Raw genomic sequence first — 19,357 nt, forward strand, 5'->3', positions numbered from 1 at the left:
CATCCTCTTGTGTGCTGCAGTGGGAGGTAGATTACCAGAATGGAAGCAGGGAACCCGTTTTCTGCCAACCACAGTCATTCTGTAGCCATGGAGAGGGATTCAGTGACTCTTTCTCATCTATAGGATTTCTCCTCAACACCTGGCAGACAGCCAGATGAAGATGAGCTTCAGTTTACGCACCTGCACCATCTAGTGAGCCTCTCCTTTAGTTTGAGTTTGTAACACAGCAGATGTATTTTATAAGGATATAGTCCATGTTTTGATCAGGAAATTCCCTTATGCAAAACCAAAACCAACAATAAATTGACCCTATTATCACGCTGTGGAGCCAAGGCTTTATATAGCTTATCCCTCTGTGCCTTGAAGTGACACATTGTTGTATTGGGTGAAACATTTTACAACAAAAAAATTTTAATTTGGCATCTCGGCATCAAACCTTTTTGGAGTTATTTCAACATTGCATGCCAGCCATCCCATTCATTTCCATAGTCCAGTTGTAAAGCATACTAAGAATAACAAATACAACTTCTGAAAGTGAGACATTTGACATATTTATCAACATATTGTCAACATATTTCTTAAATATAATTGTTACCAAATACCAATAGGAGGCTGTTTCTAATTTCCCAGCAGTGAATTTGTATTCATGTTCCCAGAAAAGGGAAAATAAGCCACATGAGCTTCTAAGAACCGTGAAACATTAATTTAAGTTCTCGTTCATTCTAATCAAGTTCCCAAGGTCGGACAGTACGTTTTCAGCTTCTCCAGAAAGAGAATTTGTTGAGCTGCCATGAGAGCCAAGAGGTGTTACATGTAGGAAGATGAATGTCAAATCGAAAGTGCGTTATAAAACCCAAACTTGTCTTCTTTCTTTCATTTTGCACATATGTCCCTAATTGAAATAGTAAGTATTCCTCCCTTTTTTTCATTGAGTTTTCTTCTCTGTTTTTTAAGGAGCCGACAGTCCCTCAAAGTTCGGGAACACAAAGTCCTGGGTCCATACGTGGATGGTCTGTCTCAGCTGGCCGTGACCAGCTTCGAGGTGTGTGTCTCACCCTTCTGTCATCGCACCGCGACCAGAGACGAGGCTGAACCCACCCCTGTATCACTGACCAACGCGCCTCATGTTTCACATACACATAGGCTTGATTTATAGCGTCCAGCAGGAATGCCTTTACATCGCATGCCTAGTTGTCAAGTCGCTGATTTAAATTCAGAATAAACATTCAGCTTAAAATCCCTCCCAAGTGCAGAAACTGTAATGACACATATTCCTGATGTGGGATGTAGTCATGAGGTTTTGTGCAGTTCATATGCCAATCCTTGGCAGGGCCTTCCTTAATTAAGTTTAAACATCTCCACCCTGTTCCTCTGTGCTCTGCTCTGCCTGATATTAGTCCATTTGGATATCCCACAGCCTTGGCTCACAGGCTGCTGTGACCCAGCTAAATCACATGGCACACAGCCATATGTGAATACCGCCTGACTTTCCTGCAATCATAATGATGCATTTGCAAGTTTCACTTAAACCCAGTGAAATGTGTTCAAATTATATGTTTGTTTGTTGTTTTTTTTTTTCAAACTTATTACTTGCAACCATGACTAACAGTGGTGTTATTTTTTTCTTGTATGACGTCACTCTCCATCTTTCTAGGACATCGAGGTGTTAATGTCAGAGGGGAACAAATCTCGCACGGTTGCAGCCACCAACATGAACGAGGAGAGCAGTCGTTCACATGCCGTCTTCAGCATCATTGTCACACAAACACTTTATGATCTGCAGTCTGGGGTCAGTCTTTTCTTTTTGCTGTTCTTGCTTGAGGACACCAAAAAACTTATGACTGTATTTGTTGTGATCTGATAAATCTGTTTATTTTATTATGGGTCTGTCTGACTGTGCATGTGCTTGTCTGTAAACAGAATTCAGGGGAGAAAGTGAGCAAGATGAGTCTGGTTGACCTGGCAGGAAGTGAGCGAGTTTCCAAGACTGGAGCTGCTGGAGAGAGACTCAAAGAGGGCAGCAATATAAACAAGTGGGTATATTTTTTACATGAAAGCCATATGGTCCAATAAATCATTTGACAGGTCAATACTGAGAGGGCTTGAATTGATTTTTCTTTTCTATTTTTTTGTGTGTGTGTTGTTTTAGATCTCTCACCACCCTAGGCTGTGTGATTTCTGCTCTAGCTGATCAGTCTGCAGGGAAGGGGAAGGGCAAGTTTGTGCCTTACAGAGACTCAGTCCTCACCTGGCTGCTGAAGGTTTGACCCACTACTGCCCACTACTTTTGGTCATTACAATAATGTGTACTAAAACTAGGTTTACTCAAATGTGAAAATTGACCAAAAAAATGTTGCATGTTTGTCCTGTGTTGTTGCAGCACCATGCACGTAGACTGAAAAGAGACATTTAGCTGCTCTGCTTCCTTGCAATATGTTTTCTTTTCTTCAGGACAACCTTGGCGGCAACAGCAAGACAGCCATGATAGCCACAGTGAGTCCAGCGGCTGACAACTATGAGGAGACTCTGTCTACGCTACGCTACGCAGACAGGGCCAAGAGAATCGTCAACCATGCTGTGGTGAATGAAGACCCCAACGCTCGGATTATCAGAGAGCTCAGGGAGGAGGTGGAGAAACTCAAAGTTCAGCTCTGTCAGGCCGAGGTGAGAGGAGGGATTGGGTGGACCGCAGAGGCACAGAAATTACAAATGAACTCATGCAAGATTTGTCATCAACCACATGATGGTCCAGACTGTACTGATGCTGATTGTGTTTTTTTCCCCCCATTGCTCACATCAGTCCATGAAGGCTCCTGAACTGAAGGAGAAACTGCAGGAGTCTGAGAAACTCATTCAGGAGATGACTGTCACCTGGGAGGAGAAACTAAGAAAGACAGAGGAGATTGCAACTGTACGCACGTCTTTTATAAAAATTAAAAAAAGACTCCAAAATCTCTACTACACTATTACAGTATCACTGACATCTGTGTTTACAGGAGCGTCAGAAACAGTTGGAGAGCATGGGCATCTCTTTGGAAACATCTGGGATTAAAGTGGGTGAAGACAAGTGTTTCCTCGTCAATCTAAATGCTGATCCTGCCCTGAATGAGCTACTGGTCTATTACCTGAAGGTAATACATCTTTTACAGTTTGATACCACAGTACCTTTAGCTCATCTGCAAATAAAACCTTTATAGTGTACATTTACCAGTTATATTTTTGATGCCTCCATTTAAAACTTTAACCTTAAATTTCAACTTCAGAGTCAATGTTATATTGACCACTCTGCCCAGAGATGTTTTTTATGATGACACCACTAAATAAGAATGAAGTTTTGTAGCCATCTTGCTGTTAATTTTCCGACACATATTTCAGCATGAAGTTTAAACTAGTTCATGATGTAGATAGGATGTAAAATATACTGTAACTGTGGCATAAGCAACAATAGGCTTTTCAATAATGATCCAGAAGTGGGACAGCTACACTTAATGATGTTAGCTGCCATAAACAAATAAGATCCTGATGGGAGGAGATTGTCTAATTTTATTCCAGATACTTGTCTCTGCGTTGTGCTGAGGGCAAAGTTGCTGTAGATTGCTGTCATTAGGTGCATGAATGCTCCTAAAACAGTTTATAAATGTATTGTCAATATAACTGTACTTATTTCCATGTGTGCCAATAGTTCTAAATTGTAAATACATCCATTATTGTGGGGATTTCTTTATCTAAATCAAGTCTCTAACTCACTCACTTACACCTCACACCAACTGTCTGTGTACCCCACATACCACAGCAGTTATATATACCACCAGCTGAAGTCCTGACCCATAGCACACATGTTGCAGTGATCCATATGGCGGTGTGAGAGCAGAGTCCAGTCAAAGCAGGTCTGGACTTTGCAAATCACTGAAGTGAAACAAGCGACCGACTAGTCGGACCTGTAAGAGCAGAGGCATGTGAGAAAGCAGCCTGTTGCAGCTTGCAGAACAACAGGCCTTTGTCTGGGTTCTGCAGACCAGCCTGGCATATCGGTGTGGAATGACTATGTTAATGTGAAATGGGTTCCTTCGCTGCAGGGTAGGACATCCTCTAGAAGCTGGGATGTTTGTTCAACAACGCCCACTCTGCAATGAGAGAGAGAGAGAGAGAGAGAGAGAGAGATGAGTTTTTTCACTTAGGTCTGGTTTTGCTTTGGTATTATTCTTAATCTCCCCGGTTTGTTTTCTGCAATGCTCCTGTTCAAATTGGGTCGATAAATACCAGTTTGTAGCTTTTAGGGTAATGATTGAAAAAAAAAAAGTTGGATTAAGACACTGGGTGTAATTACTTTCAGATCTACCATTATAATTTCCAAAATCTGTCCTCCACCTGTGTGTAGGAGCACACGCGTGTGGGCGCAGACACTTCTCAGGACATCCAGCTCTTTGGGATCGGAATCCAGCCGGAGCACTGTGTCCTGGAGCTCTGCCCAGATGGTGATGTCACCCTTATGCCCATAGGGAATGCCAGGTGAGCTACAATACAACTACCTCCAATGTGCTCTCTGCCTATCTGTCTCTGTGTATCTCTCTGTCTGTTGTCTCTCTCCTTCATGGATGACTGGACCTCAGTGTTTCACATGACCTCACTGTACAGGAATCTATGATCTGAGCTCCTCGCTTTGATATCAGAGCCACATCTCCCTCCCACTACAGGGGGATTGTTCTTTCTCAATTTGTTTTCCCTGTTTAAGGCTGAAGATTACAATACCATCTGACATCCTCATTAATACAATTTTTTCATCAATCTCTCTGGTTTTCTGCAGGACCTGTGTGAACGGAACAATGATCGACTCCTTGGTGCACCTGTGGCACGGAGACCGCATCTTATGGGGCAACAACCACTTCTTCAGGTATGAGGATTTTAATTCAAACATGCAAAAAAATAAAAAATAAAGAAAGTCACTGATTGGATTTCCTGTCGTGTCGTAGGATTAATCTGCCCAAGCGAAAGCGGCGGGACCGTTTGAAGGAGCTCGAGAGAGCTTCTCCCAGAGAGAGCTTCGTAGAGGCAGATGTGGAGACCGCCAGCGAGGCCTCTTCTGAGCAGGACTACACCTACGAGTTTGCCCAGATGGAGGTCATGATGAAGACTCTTGGGAACAATGGTATGATTAGGATAATCATACATGATCCTTTAGGCTCTCAGGCCACATATTCCACTTAGATTTCCAGCTACTCTGACAAAAGCATTACATTTTTTAGAAATACCATTACTGTAAAACAATACTTTGTTTATCCCACTGGATGTATAAAAGCCCACATCTAGTTTGAACCCTCGCCATTATTTTGTCAGTGGATTACTGCTACAAAATCCAAATTTTGGTAGTGAAATGGAGTCTGGCTGGGGCTGATGATTTCCTGACACAATGATTATTTTCAGTGTCAGTTGTCTTAATTTATTTTTTATTTTTCAGTCACTATCTTAGTCTAGATCTCAAGGATATGAATATGATGTGATATGAAACAGAGAAAATCAGTAAATCCCGAAATTTGAGAAAATAAAAAAGTAATTGATAAGGAAATTTGCTGTTTTTTGTCGGTTGACTAAGCCATGTCTCTCTCCCATTACAATACTAAGATATTGTTCCTTTTTATAAATTTGTTTTGAAAAGTGCTATATAATTTGTGTATAACTAAAATATTTAAGACAAAACATCAAAGTAAGAAAAAAATGCAATCTGACATTTGTAGATAATATTAACATAAAATAAAACACATGAACCTGTACAGTGTTTTGGATCGTAAACTTTGTTTTCCTCTGGTGCGTAGACCCCATGCAGAATGTGGTCCAGGTGCTGGAGAAGCAGTACCTGGAGGAGAAGCGGACAGCTCTGGAGGAGCAGAGGATGATGTACGAGCGGGAGCTGGAGTCCCTGCGGCAACAGCTGTCCCCTGAGAAAACACCGCAGCACCACCGCAGCAGCAGTGACCGCCTTACATTCCCGACACACACGCCACACAGCAAGCTGCGACTGTGGACGGAGGAACGGTTGGTGGAGTGCACACAAATGCACTGATACACAAACTGAAAATTTTTAAGGGAGGCCTGCCTCAGCAATGAAGAGCTGAGATATGCATTTATCATTTTCTGTTTTATATTACTTGTTTGTATGTATCATTTCTGAGTGCAGAGATGCATGAATATTTGCAGTATTCACCTTATTTGGTATACATAGTTCTAAGCAGAAGCCAACATGTACAAGCAGTTGTGGCCCCAGTGTATTTGCAGATTTTTAAAGAATGAAGTCAGTTAAATGTTGAGCTCACATGGATTTTATTCAGTGCTGACTCAGTTAGTCCTCTATCAGTGAGGCAGGATGACATGAATATAAAGTTCCACCTAACCCTAAAAAAGCTCTGTGGAGCTGAGATCAGATCTAAAAACTGATCAGGAAACTGTGATAAACTTGACTTAGTCATTAAGTCGGGTTGTCACCTTCCTGTAATAATGTGATGTGACACTTCTTGACCATCCTGTTAAAATTATCATCTAGATAATGTTGCGTTGAATGCATGCTGTGGGTCAGTATCAATATTGTGGCATCCAAACAGTGCAGAATTTTGTCTGAAGGAACATTAAGTTTGCCAAAAGAACATCTGACGCCATCACACAGCATTTTTTGTTGGATTCAGTTTCGACGTTGTGTACTCTACTGAGAGCTGTTTTCCCATTCCTGGTAAACTGAAGCCACTGTGGTTTGTGAAAATATCAGAAAGAAAACGGTATCTGAGATCAGCAGGGATCAGTGTTTCTGCTTGATCTTAAACATCACGCATTGTTCAAGTCATAGTTTAGTCAGTCTTTAACTTGTAAACGCAAAGGGTGGTATTTACGTCAGTCCTGACTCTCTTCATCTTTGTGAATGAATGATCTCTGTGTTCTGTTGTGTGTGTGTGTGTGTGTGTGTGTGTGTGTGTGTGTGTGTGTGTGTGTGTGTGTGTGTGTGTGTGTGACAGGGATGAGCTCTTCCGTCAGAGTCTCTCTCGACTCAGGGAGCAGGTCGTGAAAGCCAACACCTTGGTGCGAGAAGCCAACTTTTTGGCAGAGGAGATGAACAAACTGACCGACTATCAGGTCACCCTTCAGATTCCTGCAGCCAATCTCAGCGCCAACCGCAAGGTTAGACCTCTGAACTAAAAAGAAGTATGAGTTCAGTGTCATCTGTCTATGGGCTGGAGATTTTGAGGTGTGTGTATCTACTGAAATATAACAAGTGCCTAAATCTGTAAATCTGTTTTTATGTAGCGTGGAGCGATAGTGAGCGAGCCGGCCATCCAGGTGCGGAGGAAAGGGAAGGGGACCCAAGTGTGGACCATTGAGAAGCTGGAGAACAAACTGGTGGACATGAGAGACCACTACAGGGACTGGAAGGAAGGCACAGAGGAGATGGTGAGAAACAGAGATTAGAGATAAGTAAGAAAGAAAAAAAGTTAACTGGATTATTAAGTCTGTTCCTTGTTGTTTTTTTTTAGTGCAACAAAGTGAACAGTAAGCACTGTGATCCATTCTATGAAGCACAAGAGAACCACAACCTGATAGGAGTGGCCAACATTTTTCTGGAGTGCCTTTTCCATGATGTTAGACTGCAATACGCAGTCCCTATCATCAGCCAACAGGGAGAGGTAAGGGTACGCCAACATAAACAGATGCATATACAGATAAATTATTCATGGTGCAGCTTTCCAGTATTCCCAAACACCAGATCCATACATCACCTTTACGATAATAAATAATATACCACTTGAAATTCATCACAAAAAAGTTCATATGGATAAGTTATCAGAAGGTTTTCATACACACAGGTCACTTTTAAATACTGTATGTAATATTATGTTTGCTTTGCATATCTAAGACATTAGCATATTTTTAAAATTGAAGTCATAACACCCTCATTCTGCTTGTTTGTACAGGTTGCAGGCAGGTTGCACATTGAGCTGATGCGAGTCAGTGGTGCCGTACCAGAGCGCCTGTCCGGGGGAGATGACTCATCAGAAAACTCCAGCGAGAGTAGCTGCTACGAGGTCATGGACACCAACGGGGAGATCGTCCACATGGCCAAGAGGCTCACCTGCAGGGTAAAAGCTTCTTGTCAGTGGGTAGACAAGTTATACAGAAATTGTATCACTTATGTTTTTTTTTTTTTGTTTTTTGTTTTTTTTTTTGAAAAAAAAAAAAAGAGCTTGCATTTCACTGGCAGACATTTATACAGAGACTTACCAGCATATATAGACATCCAGTAACTTAATCTTTTCTGTTTTTCTTGCTGCAGGTGCGGATCAGGGAGGCCACAGGTCTGCCGCTCAATTTGTCCAACTTCGTCTTCTGTCAGTACACCTTCTGGGAGCACGGTGAGCCCACTGTGGCTCCTCCCATGGTCAGCCCAGACAGACCTTCCCCTCGAAGCCCAGATGCCCAATTCACTGTCCAGTTTGATCACTGCAAGGTAAGAAAAAGGAGACCAATTTGAAATTCTCTTTTGTCTCTTTTGTTGGTAATGTTTTCAAATCACCTTCACTGCACTAAATCTTGTCTTTGTGCAGGACTATGTTGTGCATGTGACGGACGAGTTTTTAGAGTTCATATCCGATGGAGCGCTGGACATAGAAGTTTGGGGTCACCGCTGTGCTGGGAATGGACGTTCACTCTGGGAGTTAGACGCACTAGAGGCCAAGACCCAGACGCTCCGAGACAGGTACGTGTTTCGCTCACGCTCTTGCACGTGCAGTCTCACGCGGACACTGGCATGTCACGCCTCGCTAATCTTGGCCGTTGCACGTTCAAGGTGGAGTGAGGTGTCTCGCAGGATCGACCTGTGGATCTCCATCCAGGAGCTGAATGAGCAGGGAGAGTACTCATCTGTGGAGCTGCACTCTGGAAAAGACATCAGCACAGGAGGAGTCTTCCAACTCCGGCAGGTCAGAGAAAAACTATGAGGATATTTCCCTTTAGGTCAGACTGGCTGCCCTACATCAAACACACACTTAAGAGGATCAAAACTAATTATGAACAGACGTAATTATGTGCTTTTAGTAGTCTGAGAGTGCAGAGTTGGAAGCAGCGCTCTCATATTAAATTATGGGGATTTGTCTAAGCAGGGCCACTCCAGGAGGCTGCAGGTGTGCGTGAAACCAGTCCAAAACTCAGGCACTCTGCCTCTGCTGGTGGAGGCTGTGCTGTCTGTGTCTATTGGCTGTGTGTCAGCTCGCTCCACCAAACTGCAGAGACCGCTCGACAGCTACCAGGTCTGTAGAACACACACACATGTATTTAATATTTTTGCGTATGTTCACATACACGCCACTTAGACTATGTATGTATGTAAATAGGATGATGATTTGTATGTAACTGAATGAATTAAAACTGAGCAGTGTTTTGGGAACAGTTTGCCTGTTTCATGACAGTAATATACAATATTATGCTGAATCAGTCAAAGTATGTTTAGTCTGTCTCCGGTTTCATGCTGTGACTGGTTCATCTGGGTAGCTGGCAGTCTGTGTCATTAAGGCCCTTTTAGCTCTGTTATCATACACTTATGTGCCCTGATACACAGGAAGCAACTGGTTGACAAATTCCAAATAGTCCAAATCACATTTTCCAAATTCATATTATTAGAGGAATTCATTCTGAGGCTCCTTATTGTTTTTCTAATTTCTAATTTACACAAACATGGAGATAAATTTCACATCACATCTCTCTTTCACATCACTGATATTCCTAGAAAGTTACATGAGCAGTGAATGGTTTGCTCTGAGCTGTCATGTCAGAGCCTTTTCTGGTTCCCCCACATTTGACTGAGTGTGTTCTCTCCTGCCAGAGAGAGGCGGAAGAGGATATGGATAGTTATCAGGTACCATCTCAGTCCCCTCCTGCTGCTGCTCCCCCTGTAGTTCACTCTGCAGCATGAAGGATACCAACTGATTGTGTGTTTGCGACTAGGCCTGTTGCTGAAGGCATGTGAGGCAGGAGGCAGAAGGGCTGTGCCTCTACCGACTAAAGGAGAGCTTTATTGAAACAGTGGCTGCACATGTGAACGATTTCTGACGCTGTAATTATCAATCACCCCAAACCATTCTCTGACACCCCTCTCTGCAAAAATACAGTTCCACCCATGGCCGAGCTCCCAGCCAGGGAGTCTGCCTGCCAGGGATCCTGTCCCGCTCTCTCTTGCCTTTCTGCTCAGGTTGCACACACTAATGCTACCGTTTGCTTATCACTACTGAAGAGCTGCAGGAATAATAAGCCTTACTTAATCAAAGGGGCATTGCATGGCTGCATGATTTACAGTTCTCTGCATGGTGGACGTGTGCTGATGCCAGAAGTGTGATGTGATTGGCTTTGAGGTTTGTTGGTTACTCTGGACGATGCAGAGAGGAATCTGCTCTCTCTGGCGCTCTCACAGAGCGATCTGCTGTGTATCCAGGTAGGACTTTGGGTGGCTGTGGCTGCATGTGAGGACATGCATGCAAGTGTGTATGTGTGAATGCATGTGTGTGGATGTGTGTGAGTTGTAAAAGGGTTAAAGGGAGGTTTTATGCGTGTAATAATCATTTTTCACAGGCCTGAAGGCTCTGATTTTTAACATCATTGGTTTGGGAACATGTATTAGGATTAGCTTCACTTTGCTTTTCTAATATATTAGCTGTGGGTGTTAAGAAGCAGCCAGGGTATTCCTTCAGACATGCCAGCCCAGTCCACCCTTGCCATTCCCTGGTAACACTTGACTGAGCCCTGCAGCAGATCCTCTCCTCACTAAGCCAACTGGCATAGATTCTGGTCTCTTGTCTGCTTCCAGGAGGAAGATCTCAACTGTGTCAGAGAGCGCTGGTCAGAAGCCCTGATCAAACGTCGAGAGTACCTTGACGAACAAATCAAAAAAATCATCAATAAACATGGTGAGTCCTAGGCTGTGTGTTACAGATTAGATTGCTTTTGTATTTTTTTCAGTGTGTTATGATTAAATCTCTCTGTTTTCCTTTCATTGTAAATCCAGAAAAGTCAGAGGAGGACATTGAGCGTGAAGCTCGGCTGGTGGAGCAGTGGGTCGGACTGACTGAAGAAAGAAATGCAGTGCTGGTACCTGCACCTGGCAGTGGCATCCCAGGAGCTCCTGCAGACTGGTAAAAAAAAAAAAAAACAACAGAAAAACTACAAACATTCTCCCGAGCACAAGTCAGATTCACTTCATTGGCAAACCTTTTGCTTTTTTCACCATTAACCTCATATTCAACGGCTTGTAGGACCCCACCTGCAGGAATGGAAGCTCACATCCCTGTGCTCTTCCTGGATTTGAATGGTGAGACAGACACATCGTTTATGTCAGCTAATATTTCACAGATTTTCTCTCAAGCTTTACAAACACCAACTCTTCTGTTAAACCGCCAGCGGATAATCTGACAGTGAACGAGCAGCTGACCGGCCCACATGCCGCAGGCGTTAACTCTATCCTGCCTAAGGAGCATGGAAGCCAGTTCTTCTATCTGCCCATCATCAGGCACAGTGATGAGGAGGTGAGCAGTGGGTTTGACTTTTCTGCCCTCCTGTGGCCAAAAAGGGAACTCTGAGAGCCGTGTTTTTGTTCATTTCTGTTTCAGAAAACTGTAAGAAAGGCACATGAGTCTGTGAGTTTCTTTAAGTGTGTTCATGTGACCTTTGCAGCTGTAGTTTCACAGATATCTAGTTTGTGGTTTGTCAGATGACCACATTCACTGCAAGACTACATATAAACTCTAAGTACTGGTTCTTCCATTGCTTCTTCAGCTACTAGTTGGTTATAGTGTATTTTTGTAAAGAAAATGCATGTTTTGTTGTCAGTTATTTTACAAAGGTTCCATTCTGAGGTATGTTGTTTTTACTGCTTTAATTGCTGCTAAAAGTTCTTTTTCCTCATATAATGGCACACAGACAGGAGCACTTTGGGGCAACATATTTTTTCCTACAATTATGTGCATAATTGAACAATTACGGAGTCATGTAATTGCATGGCATCGTGCATAGAAGCAAACAGAAAAAAGTCATCTTAATTTCTTTCCCTTTGATGCTGAGCAGCAGCTCTAACCGTACAGTAACCACTTCTACTGTGCTATAGTGTCGTGTCATGAGATGGTGGTTTTTCCACTCATTAGCCAACTGCTCCAAACTCAAATCTGCAGCCCACCTACATGACTGCAACCCACATCTCTTTGTGTGCAGTGACAGTCTGATGGCACAGTTCATCTCTCTGCAGACGACTCTGGAGCAAGTTCAATAACACACAACTCCTCTGAATTACCAGGTGTCCGCAGTGTGCTCCTGGGACTCATCCATCCATGATTCTGTGCACCTCAACCGGGTCACGTCTCCTAACGAACGCATCTACCTGATCATCAAAGCCACAGTGCAGCTCAGCCACCCTGCCTCCATGGAGCTGGTGCTCCGCAAGAGGATCGCTGTCAACATCTACAACAAACAGGTGAATGGGGATCAGATGACGATGTCAGCCCCAGAGATGAGATGTACATCAGTGGATCGTGTTTAAACTGTTTTTTTATTTGTGCAGAGTTTCACTCAGAGTCTCAAGAGAAGAATGTCCCTAAAGAACACACTTTACTCCTGTGGCGTGTCTTATGAGATCGTGTCCAACATACCAAAGGTACACGTGTGTGATTCTATATCTAGTGGAGACTGATTTCCCAGTGTGCTGCAAATAACCAGTTTGGTGTTTTATCTTTATCATTATCTTTTCTATGTTTCTTCTCTTGCCTTTCTAGGCTTCAGAGGAACCAGAGGAGAGGGAGACCTTGGCCCTCATGGCTGCTCGCGGTGACAGCGAGGAGACTCAGGATGGAGAAACCTATATAGAGAAATACACACGGGGAGTTCTGGAAGTGGAGAACATTCTCAGTCTAGAGAGGCTACGGCAGGTATTGTATACCATAGTATGAATAACGATTCAGTGCAGAAGTAGTGCAGAACTAATTCATCAATAGGGTGAAATGTTAAGTTGCACTTGTCTTTTTTTCCCCTCCGGCAGGCTGTGACAGTGAAGGAAGCGCTCGCTGCTAAGGGGAGGCACCTAAGAAGGAGTATCAGCACACCAAATGTACAGCATGTAATGAACACGTCACTCACTGCACTACTCACTGAACCACTGTTCACTGTTGTCTGTCATGAAATATGATGACACTGACAACATGTCTTTTCTCGTTCTGCAGTCTTCATGTAGTAAAACAGACCTGACTGGGTGTGAGGATGAAGACTGTAAGGTAAGTCACAAGATTACTGCTTGTCATAAAAAATAGACTGTTTATGAAGCATATATAGCATAAAAGAGCCTCTCAGTTGCAACTTTAATTTAACCTCATGAAACTGGCATGGCAATTGGCATTGACCTATGTATTACTGTCTAGGACCACTGTGATCATGTGGACGGCTCCAACTGCAATCCCCAGGATAGCTCCCTTTGCAGCACACCCATCAAAAGCAAAGAAAACCAAGGTAGAGTACCAAAAAGGCAAATGTGCAGCAGCTCTATTGTGCACTGACTACTTCTGAGTAGGAAACACTGTTTGTGTTGCTGCATTGTAACTTGTGTGTTCTCCTCACAGGTTTGGTTCCAGAGAGTCCTACCTTTTTCAACTCCAGCCCCTTCAAAGTCCTCTCCCCTCAGCCACCCAAGTTCCTAAAGTCTCTGTTGCCTGTCAAAGAGGAGAACAAGGCGAAGAAAGCCCTGGAGGCCCGGCCGCTGCTGGGACAAGAGGTAAGGAGTTAAATAATCCCTCATTAAACAGGAGGGTATTCATGTCATGTTTTGTAAATCCTCTGTCAAACACCATTTTTTTTTTACATTTTACATTTCCACAACATGAAAATGGCTTTGCTGTTGTGTGGCTGGATTAAAAACAAACGTGGTGGTGCTGTCTACTGTTCTAATGTCACCATATTGAAATGAAAGCGCACAACTCACAGGAGCATGACTTCATCTGGGGATAGCCACAACACTTAACCAGACAAAGCTGTGCCATGATGCCTCATGTCTGATTTTGTTTGTGATAACTGGATTTTCCAGATAGTTTGTGGCTGTTCCAACAATTTAAACTAACCTTGCATATGTTTTCATCTGTGCTTGAAGTGGACTAAAAGAGGTGCAGGTACTTTACAACTATAGTGTGAGATGCTGTGGTTGGGAGGTAGAGGTCTCAAGCCAAATTGTCTTTTGTATGATATTAAAACACAGCAAGAGTTTAGATGTTTTCTACAGGCTATATATGAGAAAACAAGCTAACAAACTTAAAAACATATGGACCTGCTGCTCACACTTAGGATACTTCAAGCACTGTTTTTTGAAAAATTAAATTGCATGCCACTAACTGTGTAACTGGCCTGCCCAGCTCCATGCATGCCGTGTGTGTGTGTGTGTGTGAAGTGTGTGCTGTTGTTCTGACCCATCCGCAGAGCATGCGCTCATGTGTGGACAGCCCTGCACTGCTCCCCCCTCCCTGCCCCTGGCGCCGACCCAGGGCAGGCAGCGAGGGCCACTGCAAGCCTTCCACCTCCACCTCCACCTCCACCCCCACCTCCACCTCCACTCCCACCAGCAGACAGCTCAGCTACACACTGCCACGCACTACTGTAAGTGCTACACACAAACCGCTTTACCCAGGTTACCAAAAGAGTCTTACACACACTGACATGAAACGCGCTCACACCACCGTTAAGCATTGCAGTTACATGTGTACGCAGTGCCAAATACTTTGCTTTAAGGATTACGCATGAACTCCTTCTCAGCCAGTCTCTGTGCCCATGAATCTTTCTGTGAACTGGCAGCGTTTCCACAGGGTCATGCACTTTTACAAACGGACACAAGGTGTTACAGCAGCAACTGCAGTCACATATTTCACTACAGCAAAAAATACAAATTTAGTTAATTTAGTTTTTGTAGTTTGCACATTCCTGAATTTTTTGGTTTAGCTTATCATTACTTGGCTCAAGTAACTGGACCAATATTGGCCCTTGCATAGTTTGAGTTCCTACTACCGTCATGTCCACTGTGCTTTCTGCAAAAAAAACTAGAAAACTTTTTTTTTCCTCCAGTGAAGAGGAATTGCTCCAAAAGTGTTTACAGTTCAAAACTAAATAAAGACAAAAGCAGGTTTAAGTTCCTCACCATTTCTTTCTATGGAGTGAAAACACTCATACTGTTAAGTTTATGTCTCATGCATGTGGTACAGTGGTTCAACAGCAAACACCATAAGGCAAATTAAATAAAACAGAGCCATATTAAAAATATATTTTTATGTCATTTTCATGTTCCATCACCACATTCTACATCATTTATTCACTGTCTTCACTCACCTGGTAAAAGCTATTGCTCTATACAGGCTCTAGCTGACATCATGTCTGGTGGGATGTGTCTTTTGTCCTGCTGCTGTTGTTTTGATCAGCAGGACTCTGAGGACGAGGAGACGGATGTGGACATGACTCTGAATCTGGATCGGGGCCCTCAGGACCACGGTGGCTTTCAGGCTTACATCCCAGAGGACTTTGCGAACTTTGAGATCTACAACGCCACTCTGGAGAACCAGGAGGGTTTTCCGTCCTCCCGTTCTGACTTAAAGGGAAGCCGGTGCGGAGGCGGGAGCGGGGAGAAAGAGGTGTCCCGGAGTCCCACGGCCAGCAGTTGCACTAGCGGTTACTTTTCACACAGTGCCTCCAACGCCACGCTGTCTGACATGCCTTTCAGTGCCAGCGAGAGCTCCGACCACCTCAGCTGCACCTCCAGAGACCCCCAGGACCACCCTGGCTGCCCTGCTGGACGAGGCTGCACCCAAACCAAAAGTGTTTATGTGGGGAGCGACGCCCAGCAGCCTCCTCTCTCAGGAGGTGGGGTCCAGGATAAGCTCACCCACCCTCAGGGCTCCTCACCTGTCAGTATTCCCAATTGCACAGACAAGCAGCAAACATTCCCTCTGCCTCACAACTGTGTTCTCAGTACCAGCCAGGAGTTCACTGACTTTAAAGGGGCTGATGACAGTATTGTAGATAATGATTTAGGACATTTTACAGAGGGATGGGAGCCAGAGGGTTTGGAGCACAAGAAGGCAGATAACATAAAAACATGTGGCACTGGCAATCAACAGTCTTCTGTCATTACTGATGTAAATGACGCATCTAATCCTGAAAATTCAATATGCAACTGTCCTAATAATGAAGACTCTGTTAGCGTACCTGTGTCCTGCCCTAACACAACTGTAGTTTGCACTTCAGCCCCAGTGAGCACACCTGACAAAACTCCCGCTCCATCTCCAGCCCTCATAATTCCCTCCCCATCAGTCCCACCTCCGGCATCACCATCCCCAGTCACTCCTACATCTCCAGCTCCATCCTCTGCCCTGGCTCCGCGAGCAGGAGGAGAACCACCAATCCAGGAGCCAGCGCAGGGAGATCTGCCCCACGGGAGCCCCTGCCCAAGCCCCAACCCTAGCAGCGCAGAGCCCTCGGGCGACTCCAGCGGGGATGAGAGTACCCCCATAGCTCAGCTTCCTGACTGGATGGCCCCCGGGGAGCAGGTGTGGGTGGGGAAGAGGAGGGGGACAGTTCACTATGTTGGAGGGGTAGAGTTTGCCAAGGGGATCTGGATTGGTGTGAAGCTGGACATGGCAGTGGGTGAGTCTCTTAAGATTTTGGTCCAAAAAATGTTTTACATGTTGCGATCACAGAGTTTGTCCACCAGAGGGCGCTGACAAGTCCATTTTTCAACTGTTGAATGTCCCACGTATCTTGGTCACAGTTGTCTAATACCTTAATTTTAGGGATCCTCATCTTAAGTATTCGCCTTTTTGTAACAGATTTATTTAATCCTCAAATATATATGAACCGTGCGGGTACGGGGAAGACATTGGCTGATGCCAATTTGGTTAATCAGTGGTATTTAGAAACATTGTATATACCATGTACATTTCATCACAGGTTGGGTGATAATGTGATAATGTGTGGACTTGGGATCAAGTGCATTAATTTATCCGATGAAACGGGATTTTGGGAAACCATCAAAAAAAACATGGAGCCAGCAGAGCAGTATTAAACTTAAGTGGTATAGACTGACTCATGGTTATTTATTAGGAAACCTGCATTTAATTGGCATGCTTTTCTGTACAAAAAGTCTAAATGTAACACAATATGAAATTCAGAAAAACAAATGATCCACAAGTATTTAAATCAGTCATGCTTGACCCTCCCACAGGTAAGCACAATGGGACTGTCCAGGGCAGAGTGTACTTCCGCTGCCCCCCAGGCCACGGCGTGTTTGTCAAGCCATCTCGTCTCACCAGAGGACCACCCTCCATGGACACAGAACCCCAGACCCTGATCAGATAGGACCCAAAGAAGGACCCCAACTTTCCGAGGAAAAACAAACAACTTGAGGGTGGTCTTCAGATCCAGTGCCTATGGGTGAACCGAACTGTTGGCTGACTTCAGCATGGCTCCTTACCTTCCATCCCTTTTACTACTTAAGTCTCTTATTCTGTGAGCGGCGTCTGCTTTCCTGAAGCATACCTGACCTGTGCATTTAATGAAGGTATATCCTAATTACTGTTCACTGAAACTTCTCTATGCACATATCTGAGTTTTCTATATGGTGATATTTTTTGATAGAGAACTTAACTTTTGAGGACATGATGGTTTTAACTGGGAGTCCATATGGAAGTATTACCCACATACCTTTTCTTACATTGGTTTCTGAACAGTATATGTAATATTTTTATAAGACAATGCATCCTCTCCTGAGGCTCATAGTGGAGTAATCTGGGATATGAAGATTAAGAATGTACTACTGTTAATAAACATTGATATTTACATCAATATGATATGTCAGGGGTAACCAAAGAACTACGGTTCCATATCTGCTGTTATGAGTAATATGTTATTTTTCTAATGTGCATATGTGGAGGTATTCACTATATATCTAAGTGTCCAAGTAAAGCTTAGTGCCATATCTCTAGGAGTAATGCCACATACCCTGAACAGAGGACAAATCTGCAAAAAAAAAAAAAGCAAAACACCTGAGTTGCTTTCAGTGTTTGACTGCAGTTATCACATTAAATTATCCTGTTGAAGTACTGTAACACTGTGGAGGAAATAATCCCCATCCAGCATGAGACTTGCTGTTTGAATGCTTGCACTGGAAAGGATTCTTGGAGAGTTCACCGACTGTCTTCCATATTGGACTGATGAAATGTTTGCTAACTGAAGCGACTGAAGAAACATGCGTCATCACTTTAATCCGTGGAACAAAGCAGCTAGGCTTTGTGTAAGGCCTGGACGTACCGATGCCTTATTGCCCTGTTCCCGCAAAGAAAAGGCACATAAACCCCTTGACTACTCAGTGAGCTTCATCACAAGCTCGCTCGAGTTATAAACAATAACAAACTGTATGGACCTGAAACCTGTGTATGTATATCATGATGCCCAGAGGCATTCAAAATGCCATCCAGCCTCGCTGACTGATTGATTGAATACCTTTTTAACTGATTGACCATCTGCATTTTATATGGTAACTGACTGATGTATAACACTACATGTTAAAAGGTACTCAATAATGCAATTTTTCACATGGATGATTGGATGAATGGGTTATGGACAGCATCAGGTTAGAGAAAACGGTGCAAAAGTAGTTTAGTTACGGAGAAAAGTTGTCGTATGAACTTACAGCATATTTTTTATGGAAGTGGTGAACTGTGGAAGTGACTAGAAATAGTTATATATTCAAGCTGTTATTTCAAGTTAATGAAAAGAAACCCAAGACCTTACTTTAAAGAAGAGAACAAAGCTGCTCTCCCTCATAAGGAGTTGTAAATAGAAATGTATTTGAACATAGTATTTACACTATTATAATGTACAGAATTGTATTTATAATGTATCTCAAACTGTTTTAATTGGTACAAAATGTTCTAGAATAGAACATTTACAATCAGTCTGCTGTGTTGACTCTTTATTCATTCATCATGTTAGTGTATTTGCGTAAAGCTCTTGCATTTCAGATCTACTCTAGTCTCACCTTTCTTATTAGGAGGGTGTATTCATGCGTATCCTTCAAATTTGGCGTAGTCTTTGATAGTACAGGGGCAGTTGTCAGTTGTTTTTGTTTCTAGTTACCTTTTTTTTTCTTGTGGTACAGCTTATCCAAAATGTAATTTTAATATCCACAATGTGATACAGCAATCCACACTATGCTTCACAAAACAGACAAAAAAATGTCCTAATGAGACTTTAATAATGAGTCTTTAATGTACACAAATAGGGACTAGATCTGCAGACTGTTCTTCTGTTATCTAAAATA

The 19,357-nt window shown here is 43.3% G+C and overlaps 1 protein-coding gene across 7 annotated transcripts in view; it reads left to right on the top strand.

Moving 5' to 3' along the window:
- kif13a (kinesin family member 13A) overlaps window positions 1-18,991 on the top strand; it is a 35,337-nt gene extending 16,346 nt beyond the window's left edge. Inside the window, exons 7-40 of one of the 7 annotated variants that reach the window (XM_018688890.2) lie at window positions 955-1,042; window positions 1,655-1,789; window positions 1,921-2,033; window positions 2,150-2,261; window positions 2,452-2,664; window positions 2,801-2,911; window positions 2,997-3,131; window positions 4,379-4,509; window positions 4,805-4,891; window positions 4,971-5,146; window positions 5,811-6,030; window positions 6,999-7,161; window positions 7,288-7,431; window positions 7,515-7,664; window positions 7,953-8,117; window positions 8,312-8,485; window positions 8,583-8,734; window positions 8,825-8,957; window positions 9,138-9,284; window positions 9,857-9,889; window positions 10,835-10,934; window positions 11,033-11,159; window positions 11,280-11,335; window positions 11,425-11,549; window positions 12,314-12,490; window positions 12,578-12,670; window positions 12,789-12,941; window positions 13,052-13,129; window positions 13,233-13,283; window positions 13,428-13,515; window positions 13,626-13,777; window positions 14,473-14,649; window positions 15,462-16,683; window positions 17,261-18,991. In XM_018688890.2, the coding sequence (XP_018544406.1) occupies window positions 955-1,042; window positions 1,655-1,789; window positions 1,921-2,033; window positions 2,150-2,261; window positions 2,452-2,664; window positions 2,801-2,911; window positions 2,997-3,131; window positions 4,379-4,509; window positions 4,805-4,891; window positions 4,971-5,146; window positions 5,811-6,030; window positions 6,999-7,161; window positions 7,288-7,431; window positions 7,515-7,664; window positions 7,953-8,117; window positions 8,312-8,485; window positions 8,583-8,734; window positions 8,825-8,957; window positions 9,138-9,284; window positions 9,857-9,889; window positions 10,835-10,934; window positions 11,033-11,159; window positions 11,280-11,335; window positions 11,425-11,549; window positions 12,314-12,490; window positions 12,578-12,670; window positions 12,789-12,941; window positions 13,052-13,129; window positions 13,233-13,283; window positions 13,428-13,515; window positions 13,626-13,777; window positions 14,473-14,649; window positions 15,462-16,683; window positions 17,261-17,394 (5,515 nt within the window). In that variant the 3' untranslated portion in view covers window positions 17,395-18,991. The remainder of the gene's footprint in view (window positions 1-954; window positions 1,043-1,654; window positions 1,790-1,920; window positions 2,034-2,149; window positions 2,262-2,451; window positions 2,665-2,800; window positions 2,912-2,996; window positions 3,132-4,378; window positions 4,510-4,804; window positions 4,892-4,970; window positions 5,147-5,810; window positions 6,031-6,998; window positions 7,162-7,287; window positions 7,432-7,514; window positions 7,665-7,952; window positions 8,118-8,311; window positions 8,486-8,582; window positions 8,735-8,824; window positions 8,958-9,137; window positions 9,285-9,856; window positions 9,890-10,834; window positions 10,935-11,032; window positions 11,160-11,279; window positions 11,336-11,424; window positions 11,550-12,313; window positions 12,491-12,577; window positions 12,671-12,788; window positions 12,942-13,051; window positions 13,130-13,232; window positions 13,284-13,427; window positions 13,516-13,625; window positions 13,778-14,472; window positions 14,650-15,461; window positions 16,684-17,260) is intronic. The other 6 variants (XM_018688898.2, XM_018688907.2, XM_018688935.2 and 3 more) reach the window with 6 other exon arrangements.
- Window positions 18,992-19,357: the final 366 nt, after the last annotated feature.

The sequence above is a fragment of the Lates calcarifer genome, linkage group LG15, assembly GCF_001640805.2.
Source record: "Lates calcarifer isolate ASB-BC8 linkage group LG15, TLL_Latcal_v3, whole genome shotgun sequence".
Lineage (NCBI taxonomy): Eukaryota > Metazoa > Chordata > Actinopteri > Centropomidae > Lates > Lates calcarifer.